General features: G+C 40.7%; 1 protein-coding gene across 2 annotated transcripts in view; it reads left to right on the top strand.

Moving 5' to 3' along the window:
* Positions 1–17,316, top strand: part of SF3B3 (splicing factor 3b subunit 3) — a 50,487-nt gene that overhangs the window by 18,688 nt on the left and 14,483 nt on the right. For both annotated transcript variants that reach the window (XM_058528238.1, XM_058528239.1), the window contains exons 9-14: positions 2,098–2,263; positions 7,476–7,571; positions 10,652–10,724; positions 15,800–15,951; positions 16,244–16,399; positions 17,153–17,308. In XM_058528238.1, coding sequence (XP_058384221.1) covers positions 2,098–2,263; positions 7,476–7,571; positions 10,652–10,724; positions 15,800–15,951; positions 16,244–16,399; positions 17,153–17,308 — 799 coding nt within the window. The remainder of the gene's footprint in view (positions 1–2,097; positions 2,264–7,475; positions 7,572–10,651; positions 10,725–15,799; positions 15,952–16,243; positions 16,400–17,152; positions 17,309–17,316) is intronic.

The raw sequence follows: 17,316 nt of genomic DNA, 5'->3' as shown, positions 1-17,316 counted from the left end.
TGGTTCCCTTTGTTCTGAAGAATAATAGTGAACATTTATTGAGCACTTGTCTGTATGTATCAGGCACTGTTCTAAATGTTTTTCTTAAATTGTCTTAGTTTGAGTTCCCCTGCAAGCAGAGCCTGAGACAAGGACTTGGGTGCAGGTAGATTATTGGGAGGTAATTGCAGGAAGCAGGGGTGAGGGATCAGTGGGGAGAGATAGGGAAAGAGGAAAAGCCAATATAAGGGCATGTTATTGAGATTCCTGCTGTGGGCAGTGGGAACTTGCTTCTATTAAGACCTGGGAGAAGCATGCAGAATGCCTCTCAGAATTGCCCACCTGAAGGTTAACACCACCAACTCCTCTCTCTCCTGGGTTGAAAGTTACCACTGGGGGCACGATCTCTCCTGCACATCTTGTTGCTCCAGCAACTTCCCATGGGATAGAAGTTCTTGGGGTAGAGAGTAGTGGAAAGACCAGAGTGTTCAGGTGGGCTGGTTGTTAGAGTGAGATGGGTTTGAGCTTGTAAGAAATTATCCATTGCTGCTGCAGCTAAAATTTGGAAGACTTAAGAGTGGTGATTTGGGGCATCAGAAACATGTGCTGTGGGTGTTAACTCATTTAATCGTAAAGCAACCCATTTATTTATCAATCAAAGAGTTAGTTTAGCATTTACTGTGTTCTAAGCGCTGTTCTAAGCACTTTACAAGTACTAATGCATAACGTTCCCTATGAGACAGTGCCATTATCCCATGTCCAGTTTAGGGAACTGGATCACAGAGAATTTAAGAAATTTGATCACACAACTAAGTCTAACTCAAACCCAGACCATCTGGTTCCAAAGTCCCTCCTCTGAAGCACAACACTATAGTCATAGAAATTGTTTTACCGAGATTCAGCCAAAGCAACCTTTCCTGTGATGGCGATAGTGCCCAGCATTTTTTTGGTTATCTGGCAGTTATTAGATGCTGAAGGTACCTTTGACAGGTAGTCTGTGTATAGACATCTTGTCTGAATAAGGAGTTTGTATTAGTTAACTTTTTATGTGTATCATATCTTCTCACTGCTTTTGTAAATTATTCAAGGATAATAACCCTATTTGCTTTTTCGTAATTGAGTATAGAATCTGATATGTTTACCAAAAGTGCTAAATGCTGAGATTTATTTGGCTAATATTTATTGAGTACCTTATGTATTTCAGACTCTGATTTAGTCATTTTATCCTGCTTCTAAATAGCTATACTTGATATTTTTCAAGTGCTCTATGTTGAAGGTCTGGTATATTACTTAAAGAATAAACATGAATGGTAGTTTGGTGTTTTATTTTAATTGAACTGCTTCCCAGAAGCTCAGTGCACACTCAGTTTATGATGGTATATTGTTACAGATTATCTACTCTCAAGTTACTTTCCCTCTTTTTTTTGTGGTTTGCCTTTGAATCAGTTCACTAAGCATTATTAGCCAGAGGACAGACAGGAGAAGGGCAAGATGATTTTGTTGCTTATTGTCTCTGGATACATTTATGTTTTGTTTTGGGAAAGAATACTATAATATCTGCATGCTTTTGCAAGGTCACCACCAATTCTTGTTTTTTGTTAGATTTGGCCTGGTTATTGGTTAAAATAGGAAATGGTTATGGATTTTCTTTATCCATATTGCATGTTGTTTTACAAACACTGTGCTTACTAAGTGCCATGCACTAAGTACTCATTAAATAGTACATTCCTATAGAATTCACTTTTATAAATGAGGTAAGTGAGGCACAGAGAGATTAAGTAATAACATGTGGCTAGTTAAGGAGCAGAGCTGGGATTCAAACCCAGGCACTGTAGGGGAAGCACAGTGCTTTTAACCACTGTGATACTAAGGTCCTTCCATTGTGCCAGTTTGAATTCAGTAGTCTTAATTTCTTCATCCCTGTTGCTTTCTTAAGAAAAAGAAAGAGAAAACCTCACTCAGATAAGCAGAGATTTCAAACTGTAGATGCTGACTCAGTAATGCATGTTATAATTTTGCTTAGACATTTGTAAAGTACTTTATGAACGTTACGTTGATGGCAAACGTTATCTTCAGGCAGAAAATGTTTTAACTAAAGTCTTGTTTGCTTCTCCCCAGTTACTTATATCAAATTGCACATCTTGGAGATGATGATGAAGAACCTGAGTTTTCATCTGCCATGCCTCTGGAAGAGGGAGACACGTTCTTCTTTCAGCCAAGACCACTCAAAAACCTTGTGCTGGTCGATGAGTTGGACAGCCTCTCTCCCATTTTGTTTTGCCAGGTGTGGGTCTTTCCAGTCGCCTCCACAATGAGTGGTGCCAGCCAACTGTTTTTGAATCTGAATGAGTTTCAAGTTTTAACTCCAGTTAAATTAAGATCTAGTCTAAGAGTCAGTTTCATCTGCGTGTCTGTGGAATTGCCCGAGTTTAAAGGTGAAGCAGCTAAAGGTAGAAGTTGGGGAAGTAAAAACCATTACATAAATCCTTGGATTTTTTTGTGTGTGTGTGTGAGGAAGATCGGCCCTGAGCTAACACCTATTGCCCATCTTCCTCTTTTTGCTGAGGAAGGTTAGCCCTGAGCTAACATCTGTGCCCATCTTGCTCTATTTTGTATACGGGATGCTGCCACAGCATGGCTTGATGAGTGGTGTGTAGGTCCGCGCCCAGGATCTGAACCCGCGAACCCTGGGCTGCTGAAGCGGAGTGTGCAAACTTAACCACTATACCACCAGGCTGGCCCCTGGACTTTTTTTTAATTATAAAACTCTTGTTCAGTGTAAAAATTTAAACCAGACAAAAGGTAAAAATCCTACCCCCAATCTTTTCAATCCTCCATTCCACTGAGGCTACTGCTAATAACAGCTTCTTGTGATTGCTTCCAGGCATTTTCTCTGCATCAATAAGCATATGTGTGTGTGTTTGTGTGTGTTGTATTTTTCTTTTCTTTTTTACTATTTTATTTTATTGAGGTCACGCTGGTTTATAACATTATGTAAATTTCAGGTGTACATCACTGTATATCAGCTTCTGTATAGACTGCATGGTGTTCACCACCAAAAGTCTAGTTTCTGTCTGTCACCATACGTATGTGCCCCTTTACCCTTCTCACCTTCCCCCCAACCCCTTCCCCTCTGGTAATTTACCAATCTGTTCTCTGTATCTATGTGTTTGTTTTTCTATCTTCCACATGTGAGTGATATCATATGGTATTTGTCTGCCATTTCAGTTTGGTGGTTTTGTAGTTACCATGAGGATTGTCTAAAAGATCTCATAAATGAGATAGTCCTGCTGCTGCTGATAGCTTCTTATCTCCATTAGCCTATGCATGTTCCCTCCTTTTCCTCTTCCCCTTCTATGTTTTTGTTGTCACAAATTATCCTTTTTTGTATTGTGAGTTTGTTACCAAATTGAAGTGGTTATAATAATTTTTGATGCTTTCTTTTCCTCTAGCTTTTATAATTGTTATCAGTTATATCATATCAGAATAACCTATTCTGATATAGAGCTGCAATTTTATGATTCTGTCTGTCACCTTGCTCAAAGCTTTGTAAACCTTTGCTTTTTTGTTTCAGATAAGAGGGCTCCTTTAAACACTGCTTGTAAGGCTGGGCTAGTGGCGATGAACTCCTTCAGCTTTTGTTTGTCTGGGAAAGCCTTTATTTCTCCTTCATATCTGAAGGTTAACTTTGCTGGATAGAGTATTCTTGGCTGATAGTTTTTGTCTTTCAATATTTTGAATATATCATTCCACTCTCTCCTAGCCTATAGAGATTCTGCTGGGAAATCCACTGATAGCCTGATTGGGGTTCCTTTCTAAGTTATTTTCTTCTCTCTGGCCACCCTTAATCATCTTTCTGTGTCGTTGACAATTTTAATATAATATGCCTTGCAGAAAGTCTTTTTGTGTTGAGATAATTAGGAGTTCTGTTAGCTTCTTGTACTATATATCCAGTTTCTCCTCCAGGTTTGGAAAATTCTCAGCTGTTATTTCTTTGAATAAGCTCTCTGCTCCTTTCTCCCTCTCTTCTCCTTCTGGGATACCCATTATCCTTACGTTGGTTTTCCTAGTTGAGTCGGATATTTCTCGTAGAATTTCCTAATTTTTAAAAAATCTTAGTCTAGTCTTCTCTTCCACCTGAATCATTTCTAGGTTTCTATCTTTGAACTTGCTAATTCTCTCTTCCATATAGTCTGCTCTATTTCCAGTGCTTTCTACTTTATTTTTCTTTCTTTCTTTCTTTTTTTTTTTTTTTTGTGAGGAAGATCAGCCCTGAGCTAACATCCATGCCAATCCTCCTCTTTTCGCTGAGGAAGACCAGCCCTGAGCTAACATCTATTGCCAATCCTCCTCCTTTTTTTTTTTCCCTTTCATCTCCCCAAAGCCCCAGTAGATAGTTGTATGTCGTAGTTGCACATCCTGCTAGTTGCTGTATGTGGGACGCCGCCTCAGCATGGCCAGACAAGCGGTGCGTCGGTGCGCGCCCAGGATCCGAACCCGGGCCGCCAGTAGTGGAGGGCGCGCACTTAACCGCTAAGCCAGGGGGCCGGCCCGTCTACTTTATTTTTCATCTCATTAAATGTGTTCTTCATCTCTAGAATTTCTTTGGTTTATTTTTTTTTGAGTTTCAGTCTCTTTGGTGAACTACTGTTTCTGTTCATTAATTTTATTCCTGAGCTCATTGAAGTGAGTTTTCTTGTAACTTGTTGAGTTTCTTCATGGCAGTTGTTTTTGAATTCTCTGTCAGTTAGATTGCTATCATCTGTGACTTGAAGTTTCTGAAGAGTTGTCATTTTCTTTCTGTTCTACCACCTTACTGTAGTTGTTGATGGTGCTTGATGAGTTGATCCTCTGCTGATGCATTTGGTAGTAAACACCTTTCTTGTTTGGATACGGATCTGGTTACTTTGATTCTGAGCTGCTACTGGTTGTATATGACAGCCTGCACTTTCCACCCTCCACTGCCAGAGGCATTGTCAGTGCCCTCCTTGTGCTGCTTGTGCCTCCGAGGTTGCTGGTGCCTTGTTGCTTAAATGTTTCTACAGTCTTGGGTGTCACTACTGAGGTCACCAGGCTGTGAGCGTTTCTGCTGCTTCTGGAGTTGCCTGGCTCTCGTGTTCCCCCACTGGCTCTCTGTGGGCTTTCCACAGGCTCAGGTGCCCTGTGCACCACCTACACTACTGCTTCCGGGTTTTCTGGGGTTGCTGGCAGCACTGTCCCAGGGGTGCTGGGTTCACAGGTGTCACTGTTGCTGCTAGGAGTCTGAGGTCTTGTATGCAGCCCCTGCTGCTGATATAGCTGGTGTTGGGGGTGCTGCCACTGGGGGCTAGGTCAGGTCGCACTGCAGGTGTCTATCTGCAATTGCTGGGGGATGGGCAGGAGCTAAGCTGCAAGTGCCTTGCTGCTCCTGCAGCATCTAGTTGCTAGTGTGTGCCAGTGTGCCTTTTGAAACCTCAGGTCAGGGCACCACTGCCCCTGCTAGTGGTATCCGTGTTTTGGATGCAGCCCTTGCAGCTGGAGAGACCGGCGTTGGAGTCACCGCTGCCTTCAGATGTATAGATATGTGGATCTCAGGTGTTCTGGTGTGCTGTGCAAGGAGTCCTTTGTTGGTCAATGGATGTCCCACTGGTTGAGGGAAGAGAGTAAGGGAACGACTGACTCCGCCGTGATGCTGTATCTTTTTTGTGTGTGTGTGTGAGGAAGATCGGCCCTGGGCTAACATCCATGCCCATCTTCCTCCATTTTATATGGGACGCCGCCACAGCATGGCTTGACAAGTGGTGTGTCGATGCGCGCCCGGGATCCGAACCAGCGAGCCCCGGGCTGCCGCAGCGGAGCGCGCACACTTAACCACTTGCGCCACCGGGCTGGCCCCTGTATTTTTTTTTTTTTTTAATGTAAATGGGTTCATGTACTTTACACTATTCCGAAGTTGACCTTTTATTACTTAACAGTCTATGAATATCTATGTTTATCTCATTTTAACACTCATTTCCTCCTTAAAATACTCCAGAGAATTTTGAGATCAGTCACTAACGGAACGTTTTTAATTACATCCTGAGAGAGAAACCCGAAGTGGTCCAGGATGGGGATTGTGTCCCCCACTACTAGAGCTCAATTGTAGCAGGATTTTACCATGCCATTGGGTCCTGGATTGCTGGGGTTCAAATGAGCATTAGGCACCACCCTGTCTTGTCTAGTTATCACACTTCTAGTGGGAGAGAGGTTTGCTCACTGTGTGCTAGGGAAACAAATCAGCATTCAGGTACTCTTCCGGTAAAATTAACCATTCTGAAATTAACTGCTTTTGTTTTTTCTTTTTGAGAAAGGGTTAGTCCTGAGGGCCATAGAAAATAAGTATAAGCAGCTTCTAATTTGATTATTAGTGATTTTTCCCCCATTTCACTGGAATTCGAGGAAATAATTATGTAAATAGTTTGTAGCTCATGAATACAATTAACAGGAAGTTCATGTATCTATAGCAGGGCTATAAGCATTATTTGTGCCATGTATCTCTACTAGCCTGGTGAGGCATCTGGATCTCTGAATAATAGATCCAAAGTGAGGCATCATTATCTCTTAATAATATTTTTAAATGCATATAGTAATAAACATAGCCAAGATAGCAAAATATTTTTTAAGTTGTGAAAAAGTAATATATGTGCTTCTTTATTAAAGCTTTAAATAACAAGATGGTGCGTTTAAAATGGGTGAGTTAATTTTTTTTTAAGAGATCAGCGTGAAGGCTGTATAGACTCACATCCCATATGCTCATCCATGTTACAGTAGGCTGCACTGCCTTATAGGCAGTCAGGAATTTTTGTTTGAACCATGCAGTTTGACAGAACTATAATACAAATGACTGACCTCTTATCACATACTTTAATCAACAAATAATTGTACTGGAAAGCAGCTAGATGTCTGGGATACGAGTGTGAGAATACATGGCTTCCCCATTTGGTGGCTGAATAACCAGGTGAAGAGTTACCCAGTAGTTGGTCAGCTGCATCATAGGAGCATCTGTGGAGAGGGCAGCCCAGTCATGTGCAGTCTAACAGCAGATCTAATAAATGTAATTTTGAAGTAGTGATGAGGGAAATGATAATTGGAAGTATCTGTAAACTTTAATGTTACATGAATAAATGTGATTTTTATTGGTGACAGTCACAGGTACTGATAATATTATAGTTTGTAATCTGTAGTTTTAGTTGGAAGGAAATGCTAAATTACAGTTCGAAGTTACATAGCACTTTGTTTCACTAAGTGTAAAAAATCCTGTGCTAACTTAAGAACTGATATAAGCCTTCGTTGGTAAAACTTACTGCTTCAAACTGGTTTGCTTTTTAGAGCATTTTCCCTTCATGCCCCCAGGGCCCGTAGCCAATATATAAGCTTAAATAAACTAAAAAGTAATTTGTTCCCTGAGAATCATCAGGATTGAGTGTGAAAACTTAGCAGAAGTAAACATTTTTTTCCCTAACTTTTTCTCTGCGCAGATAGCTGATCTGGCCAATGAAGATACTCCACAGCTGTATGTGGCCTGTGGTAGGGGACCCCGATCATCTCTGAGAGTCTTAAGGCATGGACTTGAGGTAAGGTTGGAATTTTTTTTTTTTTTTAAAGATTTTACTTATTTATTTATGTTCCCCCCAAAGCCCCAGTAGATAGTTGTATGTCATAGCTGCACATCCTTCCAGTTTCTGCATGTGGGACGCGGCCTCAGCATGGCCGGAGAAGCGGCGCGTCAGTGCGCGCCCGGGATCCGAACCTGGGCTGCCAGCAGTGGAGCGTGCAAACCCAACCGCCAAGCCACGGGGCCGGCCCAAGATTGGAATTTCTATATCATCACAGGGTTTAGAAGAAAGCATTGACAAAGCAGCCAAAGATACGTTTAAGGTTTCTGTGAAAGAAAAGTGTTTACTTCCTCCCCTACTTCCTCCCCTATTTCCATAAAGTTTAGAGTTTAAATTTCCTTTTCCTTAACGTGTTAGTGCAATAGGCATCTTTTAAAAAAATTGGCAAATGGGGATAAAAGGGAAAAAACAACCTCTACTAGTTCCAGGCTCATTAGTCATAACACAGAGGTTAGGAAATCTACATCGAACATTTTACTCCATTACCTTCTAGTCTTGGTCTTTATTCAAATTTTTTAGATACTTTCATTTTTAACTATATTAATACTGTGTATAGGTATTTGTATCTTACTAAATTTATTCCTTATTACTTATGCCTTTTTAAGTTCTGTCATTTTGATTGTTTCTGCAATATTCCACCACAGTGGAATCAGAATATATTTAATGAATCTTTTATTGTTAGACCTTTTAAGTGATACAGACCCTCAAAATTATCTTCTTAAATCCCACATCTTTTTTTTTTTTTTTTTTGTGAGGAAGATCAGCCCTGAGCTAACATCCATGCCAATCTTCCTCTTTTTGCTGAGGAAGACCGGCTCTGAGCTAACATCTATTGCCAATCTTCCTCCTTTTTTTCCCCAAAGACCCAGTAGATGGTTGCATGTCATAGCTGCACATCCTTCTAGTTGCTGTATGTGGGACACTGCCTCAGCATGGCCGGACAAGCAGTGCGTCGGTGCGCGCCCGGGATCCGAACCTGGGCCGCCAGTGGTGGAGTGCGCACACTTAACCGCCAGGCCATGGGGCTGGCCCCCCACATCTTCTTTTTATCGTGGTCCTTGTGATGATGGCTTTTAGCAAGTACCCTGGACTTGATTTTTTTAAGAGTAAAATAAAGCTTCCTACAACAATTTGCTTTCAGAGCTTGGGGTTGGCAAACTACAGGCTCACAGAGGCCCACTGCCTGTTTTTATAAATTTTTATTGGAACACAGCCAAGATGACCTTGGTTTTTAATACTGGATCTACCACTTAATAGCTATTACTAAGCTTTTGTTTCCTCTTCTGTAAAATGAGCTTAATAATGGCACTTGCCTTAAAGAATTGTGTGAATTAATTGAGATCATGCAGTGAAGCATGTAGCTCCAGGTCTGGCATATAGTAATTGTTAAGTAAATGTTAGCTATTAGTATTATTACTATGTCAGGGAATTCAAAAAACTTTCGGCTGCTAAAATATTCATCAGGCCACCAAATTTTCAATGACTTGAACCCAGTTTAGACCGGTAGTTCTTGATTAGTTACTTACTGCTCGTTGGATCCCATCGAACATCTGATGAGAGCTAAGCACTCTCCACCAGAAATGCATATATGCGTTAACAGAAAATTTTGTGTACAGTGTAAGAGATAAAGGACTTAATTAAGGATCGTTGTTTTTGAGTCCCTGTCCCCTCCCACTTTTTTCCAGTTCTACAAAAGTCTTTGTTATGTGTAAAATATTTTTAAATTGTTGAACATTGCTTTGTTCGTGTATGTCTATTTGTTGACCCTTGTTATCTAGCTAGATTATGGTCTCAGTTGAGCAAGGTCACTATCAGATATTACATTTGGTATAGCATGTAGCATACCTGAAATTTACATTTTATTGATGGAGTTTTTTGGGATTCTCCTTTACCATGATCAGGTATTTCTGCTATTACTATATTAGTAAACTAAAAAAAAGGTAATGCCTTTCATGAATATACTTGAGTTCTTCCTATAAAAAGTAGTTATACAGTATAGTATATTAAGCTAATTTATTGTCTCTAGGTCATTTAAAAATATTTAGTAAAATTTTTAGTTTAGAATGGTTTTAGATTTACAGAAACATTGCAAAGATAGTACAGAGAGTTCATGTATAACCTATGTCCAGTTTCCCCCTCTAGATCATTTTGAGTTCATCTTAGATATTTCATTTACTCTCATGTTTGAGAACATTTGGGACGTTCAGAGGATTCTTGATTCTGACCTTAAGGAGCATAAAAATCCAGTAGGAAAGATAAAACAATTCCTTAAATCACTTTTTAAATAAGTGCCGTAAGAGGTGGTGATTGATTTGTCTGAGAGCTTAGAGGAGGGAGAGATGACTGCCAGCCAAGAGGATAAGGGAAGATTTTTCCTAAAGGATGTGACATTGGAATTGGTCCATGAAGAGAGACGGGATTTGGCCTCATGGGAGCTAGGAAAAGAAATGGGATACCAACTTAGATGGGCTGTTTCATTCCCACATACTCTCTTTTTGTGGAGGATCCAGGCATGCCATACCCGAAGGAAGTGAATGGTTTTGATTGCAACAACCATCCTTCTTGACGTTCCATCACTTGCTAAAGTTTGTTTATGGGGATTGCCAGTACCTCCAGCCTTTTTGTTTCTTATGTTTTTTTCTCACCATTTTTTTTTTTCCTGGGGAAGATTTGCCCTGAGCTAACATCTGTTGCCAATCTTCCTCTTTTTTTCTGGCTTGAGAAAGATTAGCCCTGAGCCAACGTCTGTCCCAGTCTTCCTCCACCTGATATACATGTGGGTCACTGCTTCAGCATGACTGATGAGTGGTATAGGTCTGCGCCCAGGATCTGAACCCCCGAACCCAAGGCGCTGAACTTAACTCCGACGCCAATGGGGTTGGTCCCTCTTATGTTCTCTTTTGACTAGATGGTTCCATTCTTTTAATCCAGCATACAGTGAGCACTGCCATATTAAGACCGTTTTATTTAGTATAGTTGTAGGCAAGGAGCTGAGTTCCATGCTCACTGGATCTGTGGTTTGTCTCCTTTCCTGTCAGGTATCAGAAATGGCTGTCTCTGAGCTACCCGGTAACCCCAATGCTGTCTGGACGGTGCGTCGGCACATAGAAGGTAAGCAGCCCTTTCCTAACAGTCAAAATGAGGGTCTGGGTGCCATTGATAATAGAAGGCTTAAGAGGCTGCATTCATAGTATTTCCATATCACTTCATCCAGCACCATATACTAGAAACTTTTTCTGGCCTGACACCATGTTTTGAGGCTCTCCCAATCAGGATGCCTTCGCCTACTACTACTACTTCTTGTGCACGTGGGTAAGGGGTGCATAGGGTGGCTGTTAATATTCAATACATATACGCTTCAGTACCATAGAGCCGTCATGTATGGTGTTCTTTGACTATATTCATCTTTAAGACACTAGTTCCATCTGTGTAAGAGGTATGGTGTGAGGGAGAGTTTCTGCTTCGTTTTTCTTCAACCATATTCTCTCCTATTGTGCTGAAACCACAGTGAATTGAAGGTGTTATTCTAGGTATTGAGAGATTTAGTAAAGCTTGTTAATTAGTCCTACTCAGTTGGTGTAGTTGTGCTTAAGGAAAGCACAGATTAACTAAATGGAATCAGAATTTTAGAGTGAGTGGAGAAGGGGTGGAGGAGAGAGAGGGGGTCTGAGTTCCTGGATAAAAATGGTTACCTCATCCTAAAATTTTCAGAGTTACGTGAAAATGCGTAGTAGTGCAACAGCAGGAAAGTCTTGTGACAATTGAATTTTGGTTCCAATAGAAATAAATTCTCATTTTCCCTTTGATTCTTTGGGGCTGTAGGTCATTTCTGTGTTCCTAGGCCTTGTTTTCCCTTGTTCCCTCAGGAATGTGGGACTGCTCAGTAAGATCACCCTGGCCAGCATACAAAGCTTTTTCAAGAAAATGATGGAAATCTTCCAGATACTTAGATGTTCTGGTTGTATGGAACAAATTTAAGGGAGTTGGGAAGAGTGTAGGAGAGAAATCTCTTTCTTTTAGTGGAATAGACATTTTGGTGGATTTTGTTTTCATGGAGGCGTTGGAATCAGATCTGAGTTGAGTAGAAAGAAGAAGCGAATAGGAAATTAGGTTCATTTTAGCTGAGAAGATAATTATTAGATGATTGGTTTTGCAAGATTCCCTCATTTTGTGTAAACATAAAGAAACTTTTCAGTGTTGATGTTCACCTTTAGCTTGGTAGCTAGTTGATGTTATGGCTTTTGAAAACATTGGCTAGACTGTTTGAATTAGAAAGATTCTTTGAGATAAAACCTAGTGTGCTTCCTCTTCGTTTTTTTTTCCACTTCTTAAACTTTATTTTAAAATAAATTTAGATTTACGAAAAAAGTTAACCCCTCATTTTTATGAACAAGGCAGAAAATCACAGGCTTTATAGTCCCAAGATAGTGCATCAAGGTAATAGAGACTGAAAGCCCTGTCTCCTGAATCCCAATCCAATAGTCATTTGACTAACCCTGCAGTGAGAGTCTGGGTCTTGATGGTTGTTTAGGGTAAGTTTTATACTCCTATCCTGCAATTTTTCGAGTGTCTGCCTTGCACTCAGAGTATAGAATTCCTACTCTCAGAGCACTTGCCATCTAAAAAAGAAGTATACAAAACTGATGTGTGTTCTGGTGTGATGAAAGGCACAAACATGTTGCCTGGAGGATTTAGAGCAAAGGGAATGGGCATGTGTTTGAGAATCAGGAAAGGCTATTTGGACAACGTTTGATGTTAGTGATAAGCCATATGTTGCATGATGGAACTCATAGCTGAAAATTTTTCTTTTCTAAATACCAAAATCTAGGAAAAGACTACACCCAATAAATTTTACTCTTTAGAAACTATAATTTGGGTGATCACCCACAAAAACAGGTCAGGTTCTCTCTGTTGATTCTCTTTCCAGATACCCCAAGTTACTATTGAGTGACATCTCACATGTCCACACATGCTGCAGTCTTCCAGGCAACTACTAACCTTGGCTGGTACTTGGTGATGCACACTACCAATACCAAGCCTTTTTTTCTCTTCCACAGGTGGCTGGTGAAGGTGCTGATCACCACAGGTGTGTACCTACTGCTAGGGTCTACTTGGGGTCTTAGAGTTTACGCAGGGAGAGGGACCTGCAGTAAATATTGAGGCTACCCTGATGGCATCTCTCAGGGGGTAACTTTGCAGTTGGCAGTCCATGTGCATTATAAACATGCACATCCATCTGCCTGTATATTAAATGGTCTGAGGCAGGAATCAGCTTCTCTTACTTTGTACCACAGAACATGGAAGATTTGATTGATTAATCTTTCACTAAGCTGAAAGAACTTGTAGCTAAAAAACCCTATTAGTTCATATTCTCCCTTGGAGTTTTGTACCTTCCAGGTGTACTGACTGAAACCATCAGGCCCTGGAGAAAGCCGTGCACCCCCCAATACCCTTTTTTTTTTGAGTATAATCAGGACTGTGCTGAGGCAAGACAAGCACCAAGTAGTCTGAGTATTAAGTGAGAATGAGATACTGGAAGCTTAAATCATCTGGATGGTCACTTACTTTACCCTTCGGAGTGACCTGTTTGTTGAGCTTCAGATACTAAGGCAGGGGAAAGAAGACTAAAGCATTCCCTCTCCTGTGGGCTGCTTCAGCAGTGCTCAGACAGATAGAAGTCCTATTTAACTGAGACAAAGATGCATTCTCATACTCTAGTAGAATTCTTCACCGAGATATGAGCTAATGTTCTTTTATATGAAACTTGCAACCCGTGGAAAAAGGCAACATGGATATTTATAGTTCATAGTCATTAACCTTGACTGAAGCTTGATTTTGTTCTCAATTCCAACTTTTAACCTCTAACCTCCGTAGGATATAAGAGCAGCTAATCTGCTACAGGTCCTCCTGGCCTAGAATGGAAAGGATAGAAGTTATAGTGTGCTTAGTATTCACAGGGAAATGGATATTTTGAGGAAATTTGTGAGGTAAAGCAGCTTTCAGATATTAGTTATTGCTCTACCACTTGTTGAATTGCCCAACAAATGTAAGACCCTATTTAAGTCCACTGAGCATCTCTTTATTTTTATATCTGAACAGTCTGGGGCCTTGGGTCAAAGGGAAGATAAGGCCCCAGGCAGCCCTCCTTCCTCTCTCCCCCTCTTCTTTGCATGTAGTTAAAAGTTGTGTGGTCTCTTTTCTGGAAGTCCCCCGTTTCCCTTTGACTGAAGGAAGGAAGAGACTGAAATCCTGGCCAGTTAGTCCTTTGTTGTTTGGTTTTAATTGGGTCTGGCACAGCTTTTAAGTTTTTAGGTTTCAGTAATGAGAATGTGGGAAAGGACATGATATTCATATAATGTTAAAATTAAGCAGTTCCTGTTATTTTTACACACCAGAAATTTCCAGTTCAAAAACTAAGAGCTGGAATAAAGCTTCTAAGTTCGCTGTTGTGTGGAGGCTGATTTTGGTTTTGTTGTAAGCTGTTAAGACATCCATTTCAGAGACAACCATGTCCTTACTCATATTTTATGATGGTGAACAGTGCTGTCTTACAAAGCCAATTTTGTAAGGTGTCCCCAAAGCATTTGATACATGTTGACAGTTATAAAAAAATAATCTAAAACCAACTATCTCCTTGTCTAGTGTTACTTTTTATGATTTGGAAATTGAACCCTTGCTCTGGTTTCCTGGTGTAGCCATTAGATTACATCCATTGGGAAAGATCTTTGACCCTTGCCTTTCAGCCACCCAGTCGGTACACACATATTATTAACTGAAGCAAAAGTTTTGCAGAGCAGTACTTACCCTTACTATGTGTGAAGCAATTTCATAAATTATGTTTATTTCTATTTAAAAATACGGATCGCAATTTTATGTCCTGCGAATAGGTCAGAACACTACTATAGGCTACACCAGTGATAAATCTTCACTTGGTCCTTTTTTCTATAAAAAACACTGATTCTGCTGAAGTAATTGAATAATCTTAGTTCAGCTTGAACCACTTTTAGACCAATCAGAATCCAAACTGTGTCTTTGTTGTGAGTGGGATGGATCAGCCCTATGACGTTGAGCTCTAACAAGAGCTCAGGCAAACAGTCCTGTAGCTGCTTCTGCTAAGAGTGAGGTAGCCACTCCAATTTAGTACTTTGTCTGCTTGTCATTCTGTCTCTTACTTACCTGATTTCCATGTGAGGGGGACAGAAAGAAGGGAATTGATACAGAAAATGCAAACGAAAAGTGGGAAAATCTCAACTCTTCTTTAAAAAATAAACATGTCTTTATTCGGCATTATTAAGCTTTATGCCAAACATTGTGCTGGGTGTGGGAGATACACACAGAAGCTGTTTTTATGTTGTAGGGTGGACTGTATGGGAAATAGATGGCCTTTAACTATGGGATCTGCATGAGAAACTTATGGGACCTCCTTGAGAAACTCATTAGTGTTTGTTTATCCAGCTACATTTCATTAAATGAAAAGCAAATCCTAAGAGGATTGCTCATGATCACTGAATAGTTGTATTTTTAAATGGTGAAAAACGAAAGAGGTCAAGGGCTGACAATATAAACAGTCCCTCCTCCCCACTTCCTGATTATCTCGTGTTCTTACATCATTCCTCTTGGGACATCTTAGGATTCTCAGTTTCCACCCCCAGAATGACTTAATCTTATGGAGGCTTAAGAAATCTGTTTTATTCATTAGGTCTTTTGTTCCCACATAAGCTTTTTTTTGGGAGAAGCTGGGGACCTTTTCTAGTTTTATAAGGAGTATCTTTTAAGAGTGAAAGGTGATTGGCATCTGCCACAAATAAACAAGCTCTAGCTTCAGTATATATAAATACTGTAGTATTCAAAATTTTCTCATGTCTCTGGTTCTCTTGCTTTGTCCTCACATTTTTCCAGCAAATGTCTCGAGAAAATATTAGTTTGCAGAGGTATTAGAAGTGGGCATACCTACTCAATGTATTTAGGCGTTTAAGGAAGCAGAATATATCTGTAGGCTGTTATGACCCTCAGTTATCTTTTGGATCACCTTGTTCTGTTTGCCACATGACTGTATGTGTATGATGACTACACATAGAAGAAGTGCCTTGGAAGGTTTCTGAAGAGAAAACTTAGTGTGTCTCATTTGGCTTATAACTAAATGAGTTTTGAGCTAACCAGCTCCTTTCTTCTGTTTGCTTTTTCAGATGAGTTTGATGCTTACATCATTGTATCTTTCGTGAATGCCACACTTGTGTTGTCCATCGGAGAGACTGTGGAAGAAGTGACTGACTCTGGGTTCCTGGGCACCACCCCAACCTTGTCCTGCTCCTTGTTAGGAGATGATGCCTTGGTTCAGGTGAGGATTCTCAGAGAGCTGCTTACCCACTCACCTTACTTTGTCCTTTTTTTCCCTCATTGTGGTGTAGGCTACCATGTTCACGTTTGTGAGCTTTGAACTTCTTTAAAGTAGATGTTGCAAAACATGAACATTTTTTTGGTTGACCTTGCCTGAGGCCTATTAACTCTTTTTTGTCATTGACCCAACTGGCTTCAGATCTGACAGGAGTGACAGGTCTGATAGGTGTGTGGGTCATGCTGAGTGATGAGTCAAATTGCTAAAGTCAGGTTTCCTTCTTAACTGACTCTAGGTGTATCCTGATGGCATTCGGCACATACGAGCAGACAAGAGAGTCAATGAGTGGAAGACCCCCGGAAAGAAAACAATTGTCAAGTGTGCAGTGAACCAGCGACAAGTGGTGATCGCCCTGACCGGAGGAGAACTGGTCTATTTTGAGATGGATCCTGTAAGTAATTTTATCATTCACTGTGGGACTTAACGTAGGATCCAGAGGTAAAGATGGGGATCTAGATGTCTAGGTTATATTCACAAGAAAGAGAATTGAGGAAGGCAAGTGTCCACAAGCCAATCTGGTGCTTTATGGGGGGTTGGGGGTGGGTAAGTTCATGTCTTAATTCAAATCGGAATTATGAAATCCCATCTTAGCAATGAAAACACTTGCTTCTCCTGCCTTTCACACTCTATTTTCACCAAATATTTGCCATAGGTTTAATTTCTGCAATCTGAATCCATTTCAGAAATTTTCTTTTGCTTTTTTATGTGGAAGGATGTTGGGTATACTTAATTATGCTCTCAGAAAGTCTCTGGATGTGGCCAACTTGTGTAGTCTAACTGTGCCTATGGTTGAAATTTCTTTGTCTTTAACTTCCATATTTTAATTCTCTTTTACTCAGAGTATTGTCATGAACAGATAAACAATTTTATATATTTCCATTTTCTGAGAGCTAAGTTGGCTTAGAAAATTTGTGGCACGTTGTATTTGTCAAAGGTCTCTTGAGTCTCATCAGTAATTTTGCCTGCCGTTAGCCTGTGGAGTTCACTCTTGGGATCTCAAGTAGAGAAATACTTGGTCATTGATTATAGCAAGAGGAGTGAGAGGAAGTAAAAAGGAACTTAACAGTCCCACTTCCTTCCCCAGGCCCAGGGTTTGGGGCGATTTGGAGTGGTTTGTGACCGCTCTCTGTCTTAACTCCTGTAGTCAGGACAGCTGAACGAGTACACGGAGCGGAAGGAGATGTCAGCAGATGTGGTGTGCATGAGTTTGGCCAATGTGCCCCCTGGAGAGCAGAGGTCTCGCTTCCTGGCTGTGGGGCTGGTGGACAACACTGTCAGAATCATCTCCCTGGACCCCTCAGTGAGTGT

The sequence above is a fragment of the Diceros bicornis genome, chromosome 32, assembly GCF_020826845.1.
Source record: "Diceros bicornis minor isolate mBicDic1 chromosome 32, mDicBic1.mat.cur, whole genome shotgun sequence".
Lineage (NCBI taxonomy): Eukaryota > Metazoa > Chordata > Mammalia > Perissodactyla > Rhinocerotidae > Diceros > Diceros bicornis.
The sequence above is the reverse complement of the archived record's forward strand: the minus strand, read 5'-3'. Positions and strand labels throughout refer to the sequence as shown.